Source organism: Danio rerio, chromosome 18 (assembly GCF_049306965.1).
Source record: "Danio rerio strain Tuebingen ecotype United States chromosome 18, GRCz12tu, whole genome shotgun sequence".
Lineage (NCBI taxonomy): Eukaryota > Metazoa > Chordata > Actinopteri > Cypriniformes > Danionidae > Danio > Danio rerio.
This window is the reverse complement of record NC_133193.1, coordinates 16,302,983-16,323,507: the sequence shown is the minus strand read 5'-3', so window position 1 is coordinate 16,323,507 and position 20,525 is coordinate 16,302,983. Positions and strand designations below refer to the sequence as shown.

At 35.4% G+C, this 20,525-nt stretch overlaps 1 protein-coding gene across 2 annotated transcripts in view; it reads left to right on the top strand.

The window, feature by feature from the left end:
- Positions 1–16,874, top strand: part of btbd11b (BTB (POZ) domain containing 11b) — a 148,311-nt gene extending 131,437 nt beyond the window's left edge. Inside the window, exons 8-16 of one of the 2 annotated variants that reach the window (XM_021467774.3) lie at positions 103–238; positions 335–555; positions 1,636–1,814; positions 6,587–6,692; positions 8,913–9,015; positions 10,336–10,417; positions 10,501–10,569; positions 10,974–11,087; positions 13,948–16,874. In XM_021467774.3, the coding sequence (XP_021323449.1) occupies positions 103–238; positions 335–555; positions 1,636–1,814; positions 6,587–6,692; positions 8,913–9,015; positions 10,336–10,417; positions 10,501–10,569; positions 10,974–11,087; positions 13,948–14,157 (1,220 nt within the window). In that variant the 3' untranslated portion in view covers positions 14,158–16,874. The remainder of the gene's footprint in view (positions 1–102; positions 239–334; positions 556–1,635; positions 1,815–6,586; positions 6,693–8,912; positions 9,016–10,335; positions 10,418–10,500; positions 10,570–10,973; positions 11,088–13,947) is intronic. The other variant, NM_001424048.1, reaches the window with a different exon arrangement.
- The last annotated feature ends 3,651 nt before the right edge of the window (positions 16,875–20,525 follow it).

Genomic DNA, 20,525 nt, shown 5'->3' with positions numbered 1-20,525 from the left:
TCACGCTGCAGACTGGACAACAGTGCCACTTCCGTCTCCAATTACTCAGTTATATGCCAGCAAGAGGCCACAAGAGAGGACTCAGCAGTTTGTGTGCTGTAGGGAACTTTGAGCTGGTCAGTCTGCTTTTGGAGAGAGGAGCAGACCCCATGATCGGGACCATGTACCGCAACGGCATCTCTACCGCACCACACGGAGACATGAACTCTTACAGCCTGGCCGCTGCGCATGGACACAGGTAACACACACACACAAGATGCATTAGTCAAATACACACTCGCAGCAGCTCGTGATTTATTAATAAAACCTGCAAAATCTCATCCTCGTGCTGCAGGAACGTGTTCTGCAAGCTTCTGTCGCAGTCGGAAAAGGGGAAGGCGGACGTTTTGTCTCTGCAGGAGATTCTGGCGGAGGGATCTGACCTGGAGGAGAGGAATTCCCTAAAGATGGAGGCGACCCGCACGGGGAAAGCCAAACTCAAAGCGCTGAGGGAGGCCATGTATCACAGCTCCGAACATGGATACGTCGACATCACCCTGGACATCAGAAGTCTAGGTCAGTTCCTGCTGTAGGATCCACAGTTATGTAATGTTGGTTTAAATTATTGCTTGGTATAATAAGTGGCTTGTTGAAATTTGCATGAACATACATTGAAGGAAAGACTCGAGACGAATTTGCTTTTCAGGCATCAACTGAATTCAAGTTTATGTACAGTAGAATGTTTACGGTTAATTAAAAATAATTACTATCATACGTTTTGTGCTATTATTTAAAGAAAAAAGTTCTCAGGCATGTTTTGTAATTACATAATAAAAAACTTTATTTAACGATCACACTGTAGGCTCCAAATACTCAGTAATTATTCATCTTAAATCTTTACACTTTGTCACACTCCTTCAAACCACTGGGGTCTACTCATTACTCAGCAAAAGACTTTTAATCATTTATGATATGATAAAATCTAGGATAAGAACTGGTCAAATTTAGTATTTTGCTGCATTTTAGCTAAATATATGTGGTATGCTGACAGACGCTTTAACATTTCACTCATATTTTGACATTTACTTTCACAGAAGCTATTTAAAACATTAAAGTAGACTGCATAATTATGCTAATTATGCAAACACTAGAATGGGATCTTAAAGATTCCATCTTTAAGACTTGCATCTGGAAACTAGAATTTCTTTTTTTTTTTACTTTTGTCTTTATCAATTTTAGTTTACAAATCTAGTAGCATGCAAAATTAAAGATGTTTATTTAATTAATGACTTACCGTTGAATACTTTTATTACGTTACAAAATATTTACATTTCAAATATGTGTTATTTTTTTTACTTTATCTTCAGAAGTAAAACCAAAAATAGATCATTATCTTTTTTATGATGATAATAATAATAAGTTATTATTCTTTATCGCTAAATGAGAATATTTATAAATATTAGATATTTATATATATAAATATAGAATATTTTACTATATAAATATATATATTTGTTTTTATTTATTTATTTATTTTTTATTAAGTGTTGTAAAAGGCTGACTGCACACAGTTGACTGCATAACAACATTTAGTAATAAAATGATTGTCAATTTCATGTGTGTGTGTGTGTGTGTGTGTGTGTGTGTGTGTGTCAGGGGTGCCCTGGACGCTGCACACATGGCTGGAGTCTCTGCGAACCTGTTTCCTTCAGCACCGGCGGCCGCTGATCCAGGGTCTGCTGAAGGAGTTCAGCTCCATTGAAGAGGAGGAATATACAGAGGAGCTCATCACACACGGCCTCCCTCTCATGTTCCAGATCCTGCGCGCCAGCAAGGTGAACTAAAACATTTACACATTTGACATCATATACAGTCATACTGGACTGCAACATGATCATTTCACTCACATCTCACTTGCTTTTTAACTTTTTTTAACTGTAGTTTATTTTCTGTTGTTAAAAATTGCAACATGCAAGAGACAACACGGAAAAGTAATTTATCAACAACAAACTAACAAACTGAAATCAAAACATCACAGCAGCAAGTCCAACTAGCCAAATTCTCTGGACCAACAACTCTTTCATGCCAAAATGCTGCAGTCTTTATGGGACCCACATAATGAGCCTCAGGTGGGACACCTTCATCCACCAATCACCAGCAAACACTAAAGAAAACAAGCTAAACAAAACATAGGGCCAGCATGAGACCTACCCTGCACCCCCCAACCCCACCCCGATCTAACTTCCTCCCAACTTTTTATCCTTTTTATCCCTCCAAATTTATAGGATTTTTTTCAAAGTGTCATTTGGTTTGAGGCCAATAAATCTTTATATTTTTTTAATATTATTTAAGCTGTTTATAGCTGTTAGTCATTTGTAATTTTAAAACAGGCAAACTTTTTTGTTAACTTAGTGTAACCAGGAAGTCGGGTGACAACGGAGTAAATATAAGTGCAGCTTTATTTAGAAATGTCAGACAGGCAAGGTCACAGGAGCAAACAGATACATACAGGGAAATCTCGAAGCATAGTGACAAGCAATAAGGTCAATAAAGGCAGCAAACAACAAAAATAGGGAAAGTAGGTAAGGGTCAAGGAACACAGACTAGACTAGACATAGGAAATGCTTCATAATGGTACAGGGATTAACCAACAAGACTCAGCAAAGTGTTTGGGAATTTGAGGTGTATAAATAGTCCATGTAATCAGTCTTAGATCAGCTACCAGCTATGTGCGTGTAATCATCGGGAGTTCTGGAAACAGGTGTGGTGAGGTGCATGACAGGATTTGTAGTTCATAAGGTGACAGAATTTAAAAGAAGAAAAGGAAAGAAGTAGTCCGGGTGATGGTGCATGATTACCAGTGATCTACAAGCCTGGATCACTGGTGATCATGACACATAATATGACTTATTATTTTATATATTTTAGATAAATGTAAGATATTTAAATATTTTATATCTAATTATGTTACACTGTGTTATGATGATACATTATTTCACCCATATTTTTACCTGCACTACTTTTTTGCACTACTTTTATAATTTGATTTAATAATTTACTTGCATTTTAAGACAAAAATAACTATAAATTAAAAGGCTGAAACTGCTAGAAAGCTAAATAGATTTTTTAATATCTAACAAAATTGTAAAAAATATTAAAATAAAAAGTAGTTAAAAATGATCATGTCAGTAAGGTAATTTTCAGAACATTATTGTCTCTTTGAATATCACACTAACTGTACAAAAAAAAAAAAAAAAAAAACTACTAATACTTCCCTTCTTAGACTTTACAGACCTGAAACTTGCCTTTAGTACTTATTCATTGTTGCTCTTAGTTGTGTAAATTGCTTCCTTGTCCTCATTTGTAAGTCGCTTTGGATAAAAGCGTCTGCTAAATGACTAAATGTAAATGTAAATGTATATATTCATTAATTTCCATTAGATTAGTCCTTGATTTATCAGGGGTCGCCACAGTGGAATGACCTGCTAACGACACTGTCATAGGTTTTTTACACAGCCTGTACCCTTCACGCCACAATATTTATTTGTTTATTTATTTTTGTGCAGACACACATGTCTGAATTGCTCGTTCTGTCAACATCACCCCCAGCCTTACATAATAGCTTCTCTTTAAAACCCAGTGTGCCATGAAGCATCCTCAGATGTTGACCATCACAACCACATCAGCTTCCCCCTTCTTTAGATCAGATGCTCCAGGAAGGAAGGATAAACATGGACTCCTCCCATAGATGTGTGTATGTGTGTGTGTGAGAGATAGGTGTTTGTCAAGGCTGATGCATGAGGAAATCTCACTCTAAGCCCTACAGGGAAGACTGACAGTTTCCACTCTCTGCTCAACCTTCACAAATAATGTGTGTCTGCTTGTTAGTACAAAGAGAGAGAGAGCCAGAGAATGAGGAAATAGCGACGCTGTGCTGACAGCAGGTGATTTGTGGAGGCAGAGTCAGGACGGGGCGAGGGAAATGTCAGCTTGATGAGGAACCTCTGAGAGAAGCTGATGGTTCAGACTGCAAAGAGAGAGAAAGAGAGAGAGATCCGACAGGGATTTAGGCATCTTCCTGCACTTAACGTACTCCTCTCAACTCTTGAGAAAGCATTGATCCTTAAACTCTCTGCATTGGTGCTTCTCAAGAGTAGTCGCTGTGATTTTGCTATGCAAGCTTACATATGTGTTTTAGTAGTACAAAGACGAAGGAAAAGTTGTAGGAAATTTAGGTGGTCCGTTTATGGATGTTTCCCTTCCTGTACAGTCCCCACATGATTTTTTTTCCCTGATTTTTGTGGCGTTAAACTAAAATAAATGGAATCAATTTTGCAATAAATTTCTCAAAATTTTAAACAATTTTGTTGCTTTGTTGTAACATTATACACAGACTTGTGTCATTTTTGTATCTTTTTTGGTCCCACTTCATAATAGGTGGCCTTAACTAATATGTACAGTACTTAAACTGAAGTTAATCATCTGTTACAATGTAATTATTGTGTAAATGCATGTTTTACACTGTACTTATATGACTGATTCAGTTCATGCATGTAATTACATCTGTAATTAATTTTTAATCTTTTTTTGTAATCATTGTAGTCATGTGCAATGCAGTGTTAGCATAAAATGCTGACCGAATAAACAAGCACATCACATTCTGTACATTTATTTTAGATTTAGAGTTTGCAGATGAATTTATTTTTCAGTTTAGGAGATCCGTTTATTTTGATCATTTAGACTTAAAATTACAATTATTTCACAATTTACTCTCCTCAAGTGGTTCCAAAACATGTGTAAGTCTTTTTTCTGCTGAACACTAAAGATCTTCCTAAGAAAGATGGAAACCTGCAACAATTGACTTCCACAGCTTACTGTTAACAATTTCCTGCAGAATCTACAGTAGCTGGTAGCAGTTCACCAGTTACTTACTGTAAATTAATTACAGCAAGAATACTGTATTTACATTTACAGCACCATTTACCTTGCTTTACAGGTATTTACAGCAATGTATATTTACTGTAAAATGTACAGTAATTTTCCCAATGCAACTTTAAAATACAGTAACATACTGCAAAACTGTCCTACAGTAAAATACAGTTCATATTACAGTTAAATACTGTGTCATTTTACATTTAACATTAACAGTGTTGTTGTTTTTCCTGTTATGGAAGTCATTGGGTACAGGTTTTCACCTTTCTTCAGAATATCTTCTTTAATTAAATGTAGTGTGTTTTTAGAGGCATTGGCTCACATTTTCTGATTGCAGAATCTTTTTATCACCACGGATTGGTCAACGCTTGACAATTTTACCACAGGCTGGGGTGGGGGGTCGGAGGTTCGCAGGTTGCTAGGCGACCATCAACCGTTTTCTCAGAGGATGACAAGCTGTCACTCAAATACAAGTTTTATTTAAGGAGAAAATTTCAAAGCACAGTAGTGTTTGGCTGTTTTGTGTTTGTCTGAGATAATTAGTCTACCGAAATGTTTATATTCCATACAAGCTGAATGGTCAGTTCTTGTCACGTGGCTCACGGTGAGCACTTCAAGGCTGATTTTCATGCCGCTTGCACACGCAAGCCGCACACCTCCATTGGATATAACGAACTTGAGCAAATTGTAAAAAACAGGGATATCTGATCGGCCCCTAAAAAGCCGCCACCATTTGTGATCTCCAGCAGTTGATGTTCTTGCACAAACATGGTGGATTCACCTGATTTGTTGTCAAATGGGTTGCAGATCCATACTTTGTAGGTTTGCGTTTCCTTTACTGTGCTTTTTCCCCTTAGCAAAGAACCTTTTCAAAGACGTTTGTTTCTTACTCATTTTGCTGCTTGTGGGTTAAATTTGGATGCTCAAGTGACCGAGATGTAATTGAGAAATACGGTCATTTTTCAAAATAAAAGATTGTTCAGATTCAAAAATTAAATATAACGAAAATAATTAATGATTTCTTGTGCAGCCTGTTACCAATTGATCGACGGATCAGTACAGGTCTGCGGCAAGGTGGTTGAAGACCACTGCTGTAGAGATCTTGTAACGTTAGATCAGAGGTGTCAAAGTCAATTCCTGGAGGGCCGGAGACCTGCAGTTTAATTTCAACCCTGCTTTAACAATCTAATTTGTAGGTATCAAACAAGCTTGAAGGACTCAATTTGTTTGATCAGGTGTGTTTAATAGGGTTGGAACTAAACTGTGCAGAGCTATGGCCCACCAGGAACTGGCTTTGACACATGTGCTGTAGATCCTGTTGAGTTTGCATGTATAGTTATTTGTGAATATTTTCAAGCTCTAAATATGCATAAATAAGTGCATGATAAATTGTGGTACAGTGTCTAAAAAGAACTGATTCTTCTCGCACAAAGCTGTTATTTGGTGTTCAGGTATATATATATATATATATATATATATATATATATATATATATATATATATATATATATATATATATATATATAATTTTATTTTATTTTTTACCTCAAATGAAGAACAAAAAACAACTTTTCAGTGGTTAAAGACGTTGTAACAAGGCAAGTCAGTCTGTGTTGTTTAGTAATGGGGTTTGATGGCAGTGGTCTTACCTGTTACTCTTTCTCCTGCTTTGCAGAACGAAGTGATTAGTCAGCAGCTGGCTGTGATATTTACTCAGTGCTACGGCCCGTATCCCATTCCAAAACTGACCGAGATCAAGAGGAAACAGACCTCAAGACTGGGTACGTACTGTAAAGAGATCAGCTTTCATCACCAGAACAAACTGACTGACTTGAATTAAACTGTGCTCTCTCTCTCTCTCTCTCTCTCTCTCTCTCTCTCTCTCTCTCTCTCTCTCTCTCTCTCTCTCTCTCTCTCTCTCTCTCTCTCTCTCTCTCTCTCTCTCTCTTTTTTTTTTTTGATGTCAAGGGAAATTGTCATTTGTGTGCCATTAAAAACATATTTTAAGAGATTCATGCTTACTTATTGGTATGCTTATTGGTATGACTTTAGATATCATTATTTTTTAGATATCTTTACTATTTTATCTTTATAATCTTTAGTTATCGTTTTCCTTTTTTCTCGGAAACTAATTCTATAGAATTTGCTAAAATTAAATACTTATTTAATAAACTGCTTATTATCATCTGCAAATGCAGAGTTTATTATTGCGAAATCATAAATGTGCTACAATTATATGCAGTTTTTATTTTCACTGCTTATTACCGTACCTTTTGCAAATGAAAAGCTTACTATAGGGGATATGCACAGTTTCTTATCATACCGATAAACTTCTGGTAAATGTTTAATCTGATTTTTTTCTATTTTAGGTGGGTTTTTTAAAGTATGCATGTTGTAATGTAAATAAAATACAGTCAGTTAAATAAACTTCAGCATTTATTTAGTTGTTCAAGCGTAAAAGGAGATGGAAAGTCGCTTATATGCATTTGCCATTTGGATCAGCAGGCAAGCGCAGAAACTCCATTGAAAATAATAGAGTAAAATACATTTTCATAAATTTTAAAGACATGGTGCAGAAAAATGTAATTTAATGCAGTGCTTCCTGTACATTCTGAGACCCACTTTATATCGTATATCCATCAAGCAGTAAAGATCACTGATGAAGGAAAACAAATGGCACACAGTTCACCAGAAGCGCTTGACCTGTCTTTTTTTGCATAAGTCTACCCTATTGTGAAATCATAAATGTGCAACAATTAAATGCAGTTTTTATTTCCACTGTTTATCATCATCTCCAAATAAAGATTTATTATTGAAAAATCATCAGTTTTTTTAACAATTACACTTTAGATTATTAACAACCAACATTTTATTCCTTAATAATTCAATATTATGTTATTAATTTATGTTGTAAAAATGAACCCAATTTCTTTTTTGTAATTTTCAGATTTTTTGTTTTTATGTTGTGTTTTGAGTACAATTGCAAAAACTTGATTTATCTACTACTATTGATAAATGGTTTATATTTATGATGTTTATATTCATTTTTAGAAACAAAAACTTGCTTTTACTCTAAAAAGGTTAAGTAATTAATATTATGTGGAAAATTTACACTGACCCCAACCCTAACCCCAAACTAACAGTCTACTTATAATCTAATGAGAATTAGTTGCAATGTAACCTTAATTCAACTAACGGACCATCAAAATAAAGTGTGATCATAAACAGTTTCCATGTGTTGTGTTTTCTGTCTATTTATGCGTGTGAACTGCACTATGGGATGTTGATCTCTGCTCTGTCGTGACTTTTACTGACATTTTAATAGGTTGAAATTATATAATGAATAAGAAATTATATATAAATAAATTAATCTGTAAAATAAAAGAAAATGTACAGCTTGCAGCATAAAATACAACACCAATCCAGAAAATATATTACTATTATAAATGTTCATAAAAGTCACTTTTTTAAGGTTAAAAGTTGTCAGAAGAAAGATCAAGGTCCCATAATGTGATTCAAAAGCATAAATAAAAAAACATGAGTCACAAAATATGAAAAACTGCTAATTTATGCATATTTTTAACAGTTAAAATTGTTATATCTTATTTGAAAATTGTGAGGTGTCATAAAATCTTCATAGGATTGAATAAATATAATAATTTTACTGATACCAATATCTATCAAATCTAGTAAATAAAAAAAATTGAGACTTAAGTGGTTTCTTTATTTTCTTATTTTTTGTTCGACTTCAGTCATGGTGTTTTTGCGTCCTTGAAAGTTCCTCATTCTTTACAAATAAATATAACAACCAGAAGGCTGAAATCCTGAAAACATTCTCCTTTTATGTTTCACAGCGCAAAGAGAAACGTATAATGAGAAAGTGAAGTATATGACAGAATTGTCCTTTTTGGATTAACCTTTATAGAGCTCTATTGACAACAGCTGTGATTTCCAGAGATGGCAGCCACAGCTAATGCATCTGTGATGTGTTTGTGTGTCAGATCCTCATTTTCTAAATAACAAGGAGATGTCAGACGTGACCTTTCTGGTGGAGGGAAAGCCATTCTACGCTCACAAAGTTTTGCTCTTCACCGCCTCCAACAGGTCAGATAGGTCACTGCATCACCCTGAAAGAAAACACTGTATTATTACTGTCCTGTACCTGACGTGACATAAGGTGTGCTTTTTTTTTAAAGTTACAATACATATTTAAACAGCATGAGGCCCAAGAAAAAAAAGTCATGGTTTCATTTATTAGCACCCTTTGTAAATCTGTTCAAATGCATACAGGTGAAATCAGATTTATTAGTCCTCTTGAATTATTGGCCATCCTATATATTGTTTCCCCCTTTTTCTTTTTAATGGAAGAGGATTTTTTAAACACATTTCTGAAAATAATAGTTTTAGTAACTAATTTCTTATAAATGATTTATTTTACCTTTACCATGATGACAATGCAAGATATTTTACTAGATATTTTTCAAGAGACTAGTATTCAGCTTAAAGTGACAGTTAAAGGTTCAACTGGGTTACTGGGTTACAAGTTAGGGTAATTATGCAAATCATTATATAAAAGTGGTTTGTTCTAGAGGTTTGTATTATCGCGGGGCCCGGCCAGATTTCCCTGGCGTGGGAATAAATTTCAAAATAAATCGCAGTTACTCTGGAGTAATTTGAATGGAATTGGGTGGTCTAACAATAAAGTCCCCACAATATTTCAGAACAGCATATCTGTGATTTCCTCATTCCTATCGAGCACCGGTACAGCCAGTGATCACGACTGTTACACATGATGAACGTATGACTAGTGCAGACTCTTTCGATAGTACCCATTTTAAACGTGAGATTTTGGAAACTAGATTTGAATTTAGCAGGAACTGTCGAGTTGAGTAGAAAATTGTTCTTGGTGGACAGCGGGTAAACAAATGCTGAATATACTGCGGGAGTGGTCAGGTGCGGAATAAAACCTGGTGGGAGGGGGACTAAATAATTAGTCCCTCGCAGACCTCTAATTTGTTCTGTAGACAAATAAAAAATATGTATCGCTTAAGAGAAGCTAATGATATTGAATATGATTTAAAATATTAAAAACTGCTTTTATTCTAGCTTAAATAAAGCAAATCGGACTTTCTCTAGAAGAATAAATATTATAGGAAATACTGTAAAAAATTCCTTGCTTTGTAAAACATCATTTGGGAAATATTTGAAAAAAAGAAAGAAAGAGAAAAAATCACAGTAAATAATTTTGTCCTCAACTATATATTGGAGAAAAACATGTATTTCAAAATGTATTTTCCTCCATTTTCAATTGTAAAATAGGATAAAGCAGTTTCTTTTCTCATATTCACAAAGGTTGAAAATAATTTTGACCACAGATGTGTTTTCATTCATAGTTACTCATATTTATAATTGCATCTTCTCAAGGTTTAAACTACTTCTAGCAAACAGACCAGCTGCTGAAAACACCTGTATTGAAATCAGCCACGTCAAATACAATGTGTTTCAGGTACAGTTTCATGCTTTGAGAAAATTCAAGTGTGTCTATTGTATGTGATTGGTGCAAAAGTAATATTTAGCTTTCTCATCTAGCTGGTGATGCAGTATCTGTACTGTGGTGGAACAGATGCTCTCCACATCAGAAACACTGAGGTTATGGATGTAAGTACTAATAATGCTGTTTCAGTCCTTTTGTTATACAATCTATGTTTATATTTAAAGTTCCTATACAATGTAAAGCAATACAATTCATAATAATGCTTATGAAATTAATTAATTATTTAATAATTATCAAATATTTTTATCCCAATAAATATATGTATATATTTATTAATCTTTTTAATTATTATGATTTTTTTATGTACAATTTAAAACATTTTACCGTAACTTTTCCTAAGTTTTAGCCTTCCGTATATTCAATTTAGGTGTAAATATTTATTGACATATTGCTTTTTTAAGCTGTTGAGATATTTTTTCTGATAACCAAGGAATCCTGTGTGCTACAGTAGGTTTATATTGAGGTGTATTTGTTTTGGGCTCAGTTTCTCTCCTTCTCCATCTTCCAGCTCCTCTCTGCATCTAAGTTCTTCCAGCTGGAGGCATTACAGAGACACTGTGAGATCATCTGCGCCAAGAACATCAACACCGAAACTTGTGTGGAGATCTATAACCATGCTAAAGTAATGGCAATCTATTTCTGTTACAATCTTACATGTTCTTAGGTTTTAAAAGGTCACAAACTGCAATTTTTTTATTAATATTTTGGGGTGTTAGAAAATCATAGTTTAGAGCTAATAAGCTATTTTTTATCCTTTTTTTTTTACAAACTGTCTTAATAGGCTTCTCACATTCAAGAATTGGAATTAAACCGAGTCTGTGATTGGCTAACAGCTTTGCATATTAAAATAATAAACAGATGCTGCTGTGATGTTCATTACCATCAAAATAATATGTGATTTGAATTGAAACTGTAAAAATACAAAAAAAAAACATAAGCATCATAAAGTTTAATCACTTATATTGCCATATTATTGTTAGATCCAAAATAGTCAACAATGCATCATCTTTTGTTTTCCGTCTCTTTAAAAAAAGCTTGTGTTTTAACTGCCAGGCTTACGTATAAATTACATGATCGTTCTTTAAAGATATGGATCTGTGTTAATATGTAGAAGTTGACTCTTTAGACATGATTGCTATAAGTGGCCCTATTTGCATTTCAACGAATTTCCCGTAACTCAACAGTTAACAGTGCACTGTTTGATGTATAATGTGCTCCGGGTGTTCACACCGATTTGTATATATAGTATGAATTTGATGTTTGGATCACTAAGAAGGCAAGAAAAGATTTTTTTTCTCAGCACAATGTTATATTTTTAGGATAAATTAATGTTGTTTTGTTGTAATCATGCGTTTGTGCCTCTTGTAGTTCTACCACTTCATGTCAATGGGCAGGGCTAAAGAGGCTGTATTGTAAAAGTAGGCATTAGTTTTCTTCTGTAGAGGCAGCTTTTGTTGCATCATTCTAAGGCAAATTTTATAAGGCTTGGGTTAAACTTGCATGTTTTAATTGTACGATGAGCTCACAAATATTCACAAAAGAAAAAAAATGACATAAAAAAACATGTAACTAAAGTTGAATTTCCACTGGGCGGGTTGGGTGGGTGAAAGACAAAGAATGTCAAAATGCAAACAGGTGGAATTTGCATCAATTAAAATCAATACATAATTATTGTAGTAGTCGTAGTAAACTTTATTGTCCTTGACAGGAAATTTGTTATGGACAATGGTACAAATTACAGTAAGTATAATGATAATTAAGATAAACTCTTCTTAAATAAACCCACTTAAACAAGTACTCTATATCCCCTATCAAAGGGAGGCAATTCAAAATGTGGAAACAAAAATTGAGTTGGATCATTCAGAATCCTTTCCACCTGATGGAGGACACAATTCTCATGTAAAACTTGAACATTAAAATATTCATCGTGCCTAACAATTTTCCATCCTGTCTTTAAGAGATGCATCAATTTAGATTTACACTGAACAGATAGGTTGCCAAGCCACACTGTGATACTATACCTGACAACGTTTTCAAGAACAGCTTTAGAAAACAACATCATACGCTTTTTGTTAACTCCAAAGAGACGGAACCTCCGTAAACAATACAATCTCTTGTGTAAATGAGAACAAACTCATTCTACGTGTGTTTTCCATGTGAAACTCTCAATGTTTTGTAAAAGCCCAAGTACTTATAGGTCTCTGACTGAGCCACCGGTCTAAAATCGTTATACTCTGAGGGCCTAGCCATCTTAGGAACAGGTGCACTAGCCGGCAGCTAGCTCTCTGCATTTCTTACATGGTTGTCCACTGAAGCTAAGCAGGGCTGTGCCTGGTCAGTACCTGGATGAAAGACCTAATGGGAAAGCAAGGTTGCTGTCGGAAGTGGTGTTAGTGAGGCCAGCAGGGTGTGCTCAACCTGTGTTCTATATGTAGGTCCTAACGCCCCAGTATAGTGAAGGGAAGGGGACACTTTACTGCACAGTGAGCATTGTCTTTCGGATGAGACGTTAAACCAAGGTCCTGACTCTCTGTGATCTTTAAAAATCTCAGGATGTCCTTTGAAAAAAAAAAAAAAAGAGTAGGGGTTTGCCCCGGCATCCTAGCCAAATTTTCCCACCGGCCTCTGTCCATCATGGCCTCCTAACCATCCCCATATTATAATTGGCTTCATCACATCAGTCTCTTCTCCACCAATCAGCTGGTGTGTGGTGTGCTGTCTGGCGCAATATGGCTGCAATATGGCTGCTGCTGCATCATCCAGGTGGATGATGCACCCTTGTGGTGGATGAGGAGATTCCACCCAATGTGTAAAGGGCTTTGAGTGTCCAGAAAAGCGCTAAATAAATGTAAGGAATTATTATTTTTACAATTATATTTTTTTTTCACAAACTGCGAACAATACCTATGACTAAGGATTTAGTAAGTTCAAAACATTAAACTCAAGTGGAAAATTTGTGTGAGGCGAAAAACATCCCGTGAGCAAACTAGAGCAAGTGATGCAGTGCATATTTTTCATTCCAATGCACTGATTCTCCATTGTTTATCTATATATACACATTTTTGACAAACGTGCATGATCATTACAATCTTTTGCAGTGCCATAATTGAAACTGTAAGGTAACTGAAAGAGAAAATAATTTCAGGATTTTAAATGCAGTGATGCTCATCAATGTCACTTCCAAAGCAGTGAACCAATCAGAAGAACTTGGAGGCGGGGCAAGTGTTGCAAGCTTCAGTTTACAGTAGCAAGTTGGCATGACAACTATTTAATTTTTTAGTAACATGGCGGAGGCACTTTTTTTTTAAAGCATTCCTGATTGTCTGGATTTTTGTAAATGCAAAGCCTTATTCTCTGTGTATGACCACTTATATTCCAAAAGATTAAGGGGAATTAGCTTTTTTCGATTCATGAACTCTTTAATTTTCCATCCTAAATTTTGTTGCATGTGAAACATTCTTTAAATTTGCTGTGTTCCTTAGTTCCTGGAGGCACCCGAACTGTCGGCCTACATTGAAGGCTACTTCCTGAAGAACATGGCGGTTCTCATAGAGCTTGAGCCATTTAAACAGTTGCTCTATAACACCCCGGTGGAGAACTGCTGTCCTGACGTGTTGCATGACCTGGAGAAGACGCTGGCCACACGCATTCGCTCCATTCATCTGTCGTCCTCGAAGGGCTCCATTGTCTAAAACTGCCTCCAGACCTCATCAAGCATGCTGAGATCCCAATACGTTCACTTCCTTCAGGACTAAATGTGCTCATTCAGTGGCGGTAGCAATGCACTCATCGTTCTCCATCTAGGACTATGGACGATCTCTTCTCAATAGACTCGATCTGTGCTTTAGGTTACAGCCATAAAGGAAACAATGCCATTTTAGCTTTTGACTCAAAGTTTAAAAACACCTGTGACAGATTAGGGTTTTATTGTTAATCTTGAAATAGTGCAATTCCAGTTGTGGTGTGGACGCATTAGTAAAACTTTAATGGTATTTTTTGGGCCAAAAAAGTCTATCGTCAATAGTGCAGAGATGTATTATATTATACTTACAAAAAAGCTTTTAGTTGTGGCAACTTCATGTGACCACATTAAACATTTTGCAAATTCTACGGACGAAACATTTTTCAACCCAATCTCATTCAGAAAACGTACCTCTATATACATTTCTGGAGAGAGCAAAATACTTCCCAGGAGCTTCGTTTTTTTGCAGATTTTGTTTTCGCAAGTCCACCAGAGGCCGCTGTGTATGCTTTTTCAGATCTCAAATTTCTCTTGTGAGTGCCATTCGTGCCTACGGTTCTCGCCTAAATCCACCAGAGGTTGTTGACTGTCTACTGACTGACCAACCGACCAATCCCCCCACCCTCCCCCTTCCCTAAACCCAACCAATAGTGTTTTAAAAAGGACTGATTGATCCACCCACCCCTTTCCTAATTATGGTAGACAGGAAGTGAAAAACAACATTACAAAGTGTGAAACACTTTTACAAAGCTCTAGACAAATAAACATTTTGGAAAACATTTTTACTAATTTTACCAAGAACGAAACAAATTTACATTTTAGATAAAAATTAACAAGACGCAAAACACTTTTACTAGTCCCAAAACAAATTTACAATGACAGATTCATAACGGAAAGTACCAAATCCAATTCAAGTCTTAAAAAGCAATCCAGAAAAAGAAAAGCCCTCGCCTGATTTTTACCATGTTTTCAGATTTTACCACATTCTCACCCTGTTATTTACTTTAATTAAAATTTTTGGCTTCTGTTTTGCTCTTACCCGCTTTCTGGAACCGTTCTTTCTTGGACTTGAACCTTATTTTCATGGTCAACACTGCTCTGCGGCTCAAGTCCGCCAACGCATGTGTCGAGCTACAGGACCAACTGGTAACAGCATAAAATCTGTCCATATGGAGGTAAGCAGTCAGCTGGTAAGCGCGGAAAGGAATGGCGTCATACCACCCTGTAGCTTTTGTTTTAAAGATGAAATGCAGCCATACATATCTCTGGCTACATAATGCGCAATCTCCAGAAACGCATATAGGGCTACGTTTTCAGAATGAGCCAGAATGTTGACATGTTCTCTTAGTGTTAAATGTGCAGTTTGCTTTTGGAATGACTGGATGTTGATGGAGCAAAAAGTAACTTAAAGGCTTCGTTCATCCTTATAATGAAAATTCAGTCATCGTTGACTCACCCTTGTGTTGTTTCAAATCCAAAAGACGTTTGTTCATCCTCAGAACATAAATTGAGATTTTTTAAATTAAATTTAAGTTAATTTACCCCAAACTCTTCAAATGGTTAACAAAGAGATCAAAACATAAATCCCAATATAAATCAAGCAGTATAATCCAAGACTTATGAAAAACACAATAGCATTCACATAAAACCATTAATTTGTTTTTGCGAAACATCAAACCATACATGTAGCAATATTTAAGCATAACCATATATTTGTTGCATTTTATCTGCAATACAGCAAGAATAAGGTGTTAGCTAGCACAACAATAAAATGTGACCTTAGTTTAATTGAAATTTCCATGTCTTTTTATAAACAGAGGCTGCAATGTTATGAAGGTCCTCCCAAAACAATCTCACAGCAATTCATCATTTTTTTGTTCAAGTGGCTTAATTTCTTTAAAAAAAATGTTTGGTACCTTTTAATATGATTTGATCAATAACTCAAAAAAGGTTGATCTATTTATCTGGAAATTTAATCTATAGTTCTCAGGTGTTCCTCTTTTTTGGTCCTCCTAAATATAAAGGGTTTTCTTTAGATGATATGAATGTTATCACTCAATTAAATGGGCGTTATTAGTGGTTATCAGCTGATAGATATGGGTCAGTAGGGGCCTTCTGCGCCTACTGGTAGGCTCAGAAGGCTGTTACAATACATTCACATAGCTAACCGGCTATATATCACATACGGCTGCAGCAGGAAGTTAACGAGAATTATTTATATTACCTATTAAATTTGCCATTAATTGTATTTTGTTTACGTCTACCCCTACCCCAACCTTAAACCCAACCGTCACAGTAATCTAAAAACAGATCTGGATCTGGAGTCTTCTCTATTAAGCTGGATTTATACTTTCGCCTGGCGCCGCATCGCGCTCCTCCGCTGACTGCGCGTGCACCTCACGAAACAGACAAGGCTTTTATACTTGCCGCATTCGCCGTTGTTATATTCTTTAAAACGACAGGGGGCTGTGAAAAGGAATTGACAGTATTGTCAGATGGATAAACAGAGAAGTAGGAAGTTTCCGGAACTACGTCATATCATTAATATCAGTTAATACTTTAAACAAATTACTTTTTTTTTTGTTTTTATAAACAGTTTAAATGATTTTAAGGATTTTTATAACCACTCAAGATTTTTTTTAATCAAACTTTGATGCATCACTTGCTTTTGTTCATATCTCAGACAGTTTTACATATTAAAGTTTATTAAAATATTAATGACAACAGAACATGAGTTTTTCTACAAATATATATTTTTTTATCATGGCAACAATAAAAGCAACAACAACAACAACAACAAAACACACACTTACTTAAAAATACAGATGTTATTAAGATTTAGCTCCACAATTCACACGTCCGTCTGACTAGTTTCTGGCCTATACTTATGCTAAAAAGCCAATAATGTTCCAACATTCCTGACCATTATCAACAATAAAGCTTAGAAAAACAGGGCATCATTATATAATAGTATATTATATAAGTATATTATATTAGTACATTAGTGTATTGTAAACCAATAGGTTCAAATATTCCTTTCCAGTGGTTCATATTTAACTCAAATCAAACTCAGCGTCGCATGAACTGTTAGCTCGAGTCTTAAAAAATGCAGTGTGCACCGCCAGCCGAAATCATGTCACGCTCACTCAAAGCGAACATCCACTAACACTGCGATGATGTCACATACACCGCACACATTCAAGCGAACTAGCGGACGCATCGAGTATAAACCAGGCTTTAGTATAGCTGATTAACCACGTGGAGGCGCAGAAGGCCCCTACTGGCCCATATCTATCAGCTGATAACCCCTGATAACACCCATTCAATCGAGTGATAACATTCGAAGAGGGTGCAGCTACAAAGATCTATAGATTATATTTAAACAACATACCGTAATAAGGAAAATAAATGCTTTTTCATTGTAAAATACTGGTTAGAGGAAAGCTTATCAACATTTAATAGGGATAATTCACCCCAAAATTATTTTTCTGAAAAACTCACCCTCTAATTGTTCCAAACTGGTGTGAGTTTCTTTTGTTGAACACAAAGGAAAATTTACTAAAGAATTTTGGGGAAAAAACAGCCATTGATTACAAATTTTTCTTTGTTACTGTGTGTCAGGGGTGTCCAAACTCCATCCTGCAGGGTTGGTGTCCTGCAAAGTTTAGTTCCAACCCCAATTAAACACACCTGCACAGCTAATCAAGCTTTTTCCAGGTATAGTAGAAACTTTAAGGCAGATGTGGTGAAGGAAGTTGGAACTTGGACACCAGCCCTATAAGACAGAGTTTGGACATCCCTGACTTGTTTTGTGTTCAACAGAAGAAAGAAGCATGATTTCATTTTCATTTTTGGTTAAACAATCCCTTTAATAAATATGTTTGAAGCTTCATGGTGTTTGAAGAACAGATACAGAAATCTCTCTGATTTCATTAGAAATATCAACACTTTTCTTTTGAGTCTGGAGCGACACGAGGGTGAGCGAAGATGACAGAATTTTAATCTTGTGGCGAACTAACCCTTTTACTCAGTTTAAAGCAGAACGGTGAAACACAGCAGAAAATGCCATGACCCAAAAAGCAATATTATTATGATCGTTAGTGAAAGCAGGTCATGCTTTTTTCTTTTTCTTTTTTTTTCTTTTTTTTTTTTGGTACGACACATTTTAGCTTAGAGGAACAAGTTCAAACAACTCAAACATTGTCAGCACTGATAATAGATGTGACTAAATATGCTTCCTAGATTTGTATTTTCGAGCATTGAAGCGATGCCTCTTGTACAGATACCGCTCTTGTTATCAGCAACCATTTGTGGGCAGAGAACGTGGCTGCCAATGTAAATATCTGACGGAAATCCCTCGACGATCTCCAGCTGTAAGTAGATGTACATAGTAAAAACATTGTCATCTTAAAACTTCCACAATAATGTATAATAGAAGTGTTCTTGAAGTACTGTTACTGTTGTAAATGTAGATGAGCATGTAAGTCTTTTCATGCTTGGGGTTCGTTGCTGTTGTCGTGTCTTGCATTGACTTTGTGTGTGCGCGTGTGTATGTGTGTGTTTGTGTGAGTGTGTGCGGGGGTTTGTTTTGTCTGGGAAAATGAATAATTATCAGCATGGAGTTGCAGAATTGTAGCTGTGAATCCCCTGACTGAAACGACTGATTCAGAATGTGCCTGCAATATGTTCTGATGTGTCTCTAATGACATTTGTGTATAAAGTCTCTCGGTGACTCAATCAGTGTTCTTTATAAAGATTACTACAAAATACTTGTGCTTCTTGTCATATTTCAGAGCTGGGATTTTAGCATTTTTATTTTATTTTATTTATTTATAATTTTTTTTTGATGGACTGAAGGTCTGTCGTTTCTGTTTGTTTGCATTTCAGAAGCAATTAAATGCAGTGGTTCTTGACCTGCTTTTCATTCACATTTGAGTGCTGGACATCGAGTGTTGACCCAAATCAAAACCTTTTATAGCACAAAACAGGCCGAAGAGGAAGAGTGTTTTGATGCTCTAGTCTAGCTATTATAAATAACTTTTATGTGCTTTTTAATATTGTATAACCTAATTATTGCATTATTTGTCTGTAAAAAAAAAATAATAATAATATATATATATATATATTATTTTTTTGTATTTTCAAGCATATGTTTTATATATATATATATATATATATATATATATATATATATATATATATATATATTATTTTTTTGTATTTTCAAGCATATATATATATTATTTCACAAAACATAACTGTGTGCTCCTACTCCAGTTAGTAGTGACCAATGCATAGCACAAACCCCGTGAGCCCAACTTCAGAGAGGTGATCAAAAGGAAGAGTAGGAAAGCTGTAATAAAATCTGACTCCCTCGACAAATCTGACTCCCCTTTGTGTGTACACGCATGCAGTTAAACTCACAGTGGTTTATCATGACACTTTTATCAATCATTTTTTTCACAATTGACATTTTTTTCAGAATCAACATTTTGCATTTTTGACGGGTTTTGGACAGCTTTTGGGCTGGAAAAAGTCAGCTATATCTGGCAACACTGCTCTTAACCCTTGTGTATTAATCCGCCCACATACAGTGACAAGCAGAGGACACTACAGTTTGACAAATATTGCTGCTGTTGGACAACACAATGTACTTTTGAGACTTTTTAAGTTGAGAATCTAGTTGCTTAGATTGCAACTATGCAGTTTATCCATAAAGAAAGTGGCTATTTTTAAAATATTTATTTATTCAGTGCATCGACTACCATCAGCCTTTCTGACCAGAGCAAAGACGTTCATCCATAAGATGGCGACAGAGACTACATAATTCCTCAGCGTTTTTTCAACATAAGTTACAAACTACAGCTGAGCAAATCATTATAAATCAGGTAAGTTACATTTTTTTAATCGATCTGTCTCTTTTATATGTTGTAGTGCTGTATTTATGGAATAGAAACTGGCAGTGTTTGCTTTGCTTTGGCTTTTTCAGGGTTAATTACTGTGATTTCCTGATTGCAATAAAGAAATGTGAAATCTCTGTAGGTTGATGTTATTTCATGTCATTCAGCCTTATAATCTTAAAATGTCCGTCAAAATGACCAGTTTTGTCATCATTTTAGACAATATGCAAGAGAATCATTCAAATACTAGTTCTAAAGTAATGTTTGTGAAGTAGCAATGGTTTCTGCTGTTCTGACGTCAGCTGCAGATGTGAATATATGGCGTAAAAAAAGTAGTTCCTCATACAAAATGGTTTTTATGCACACGATTATGCTGTAGAACAGTTTTATAAACAATATCACACTCGTAGCAGTGCAA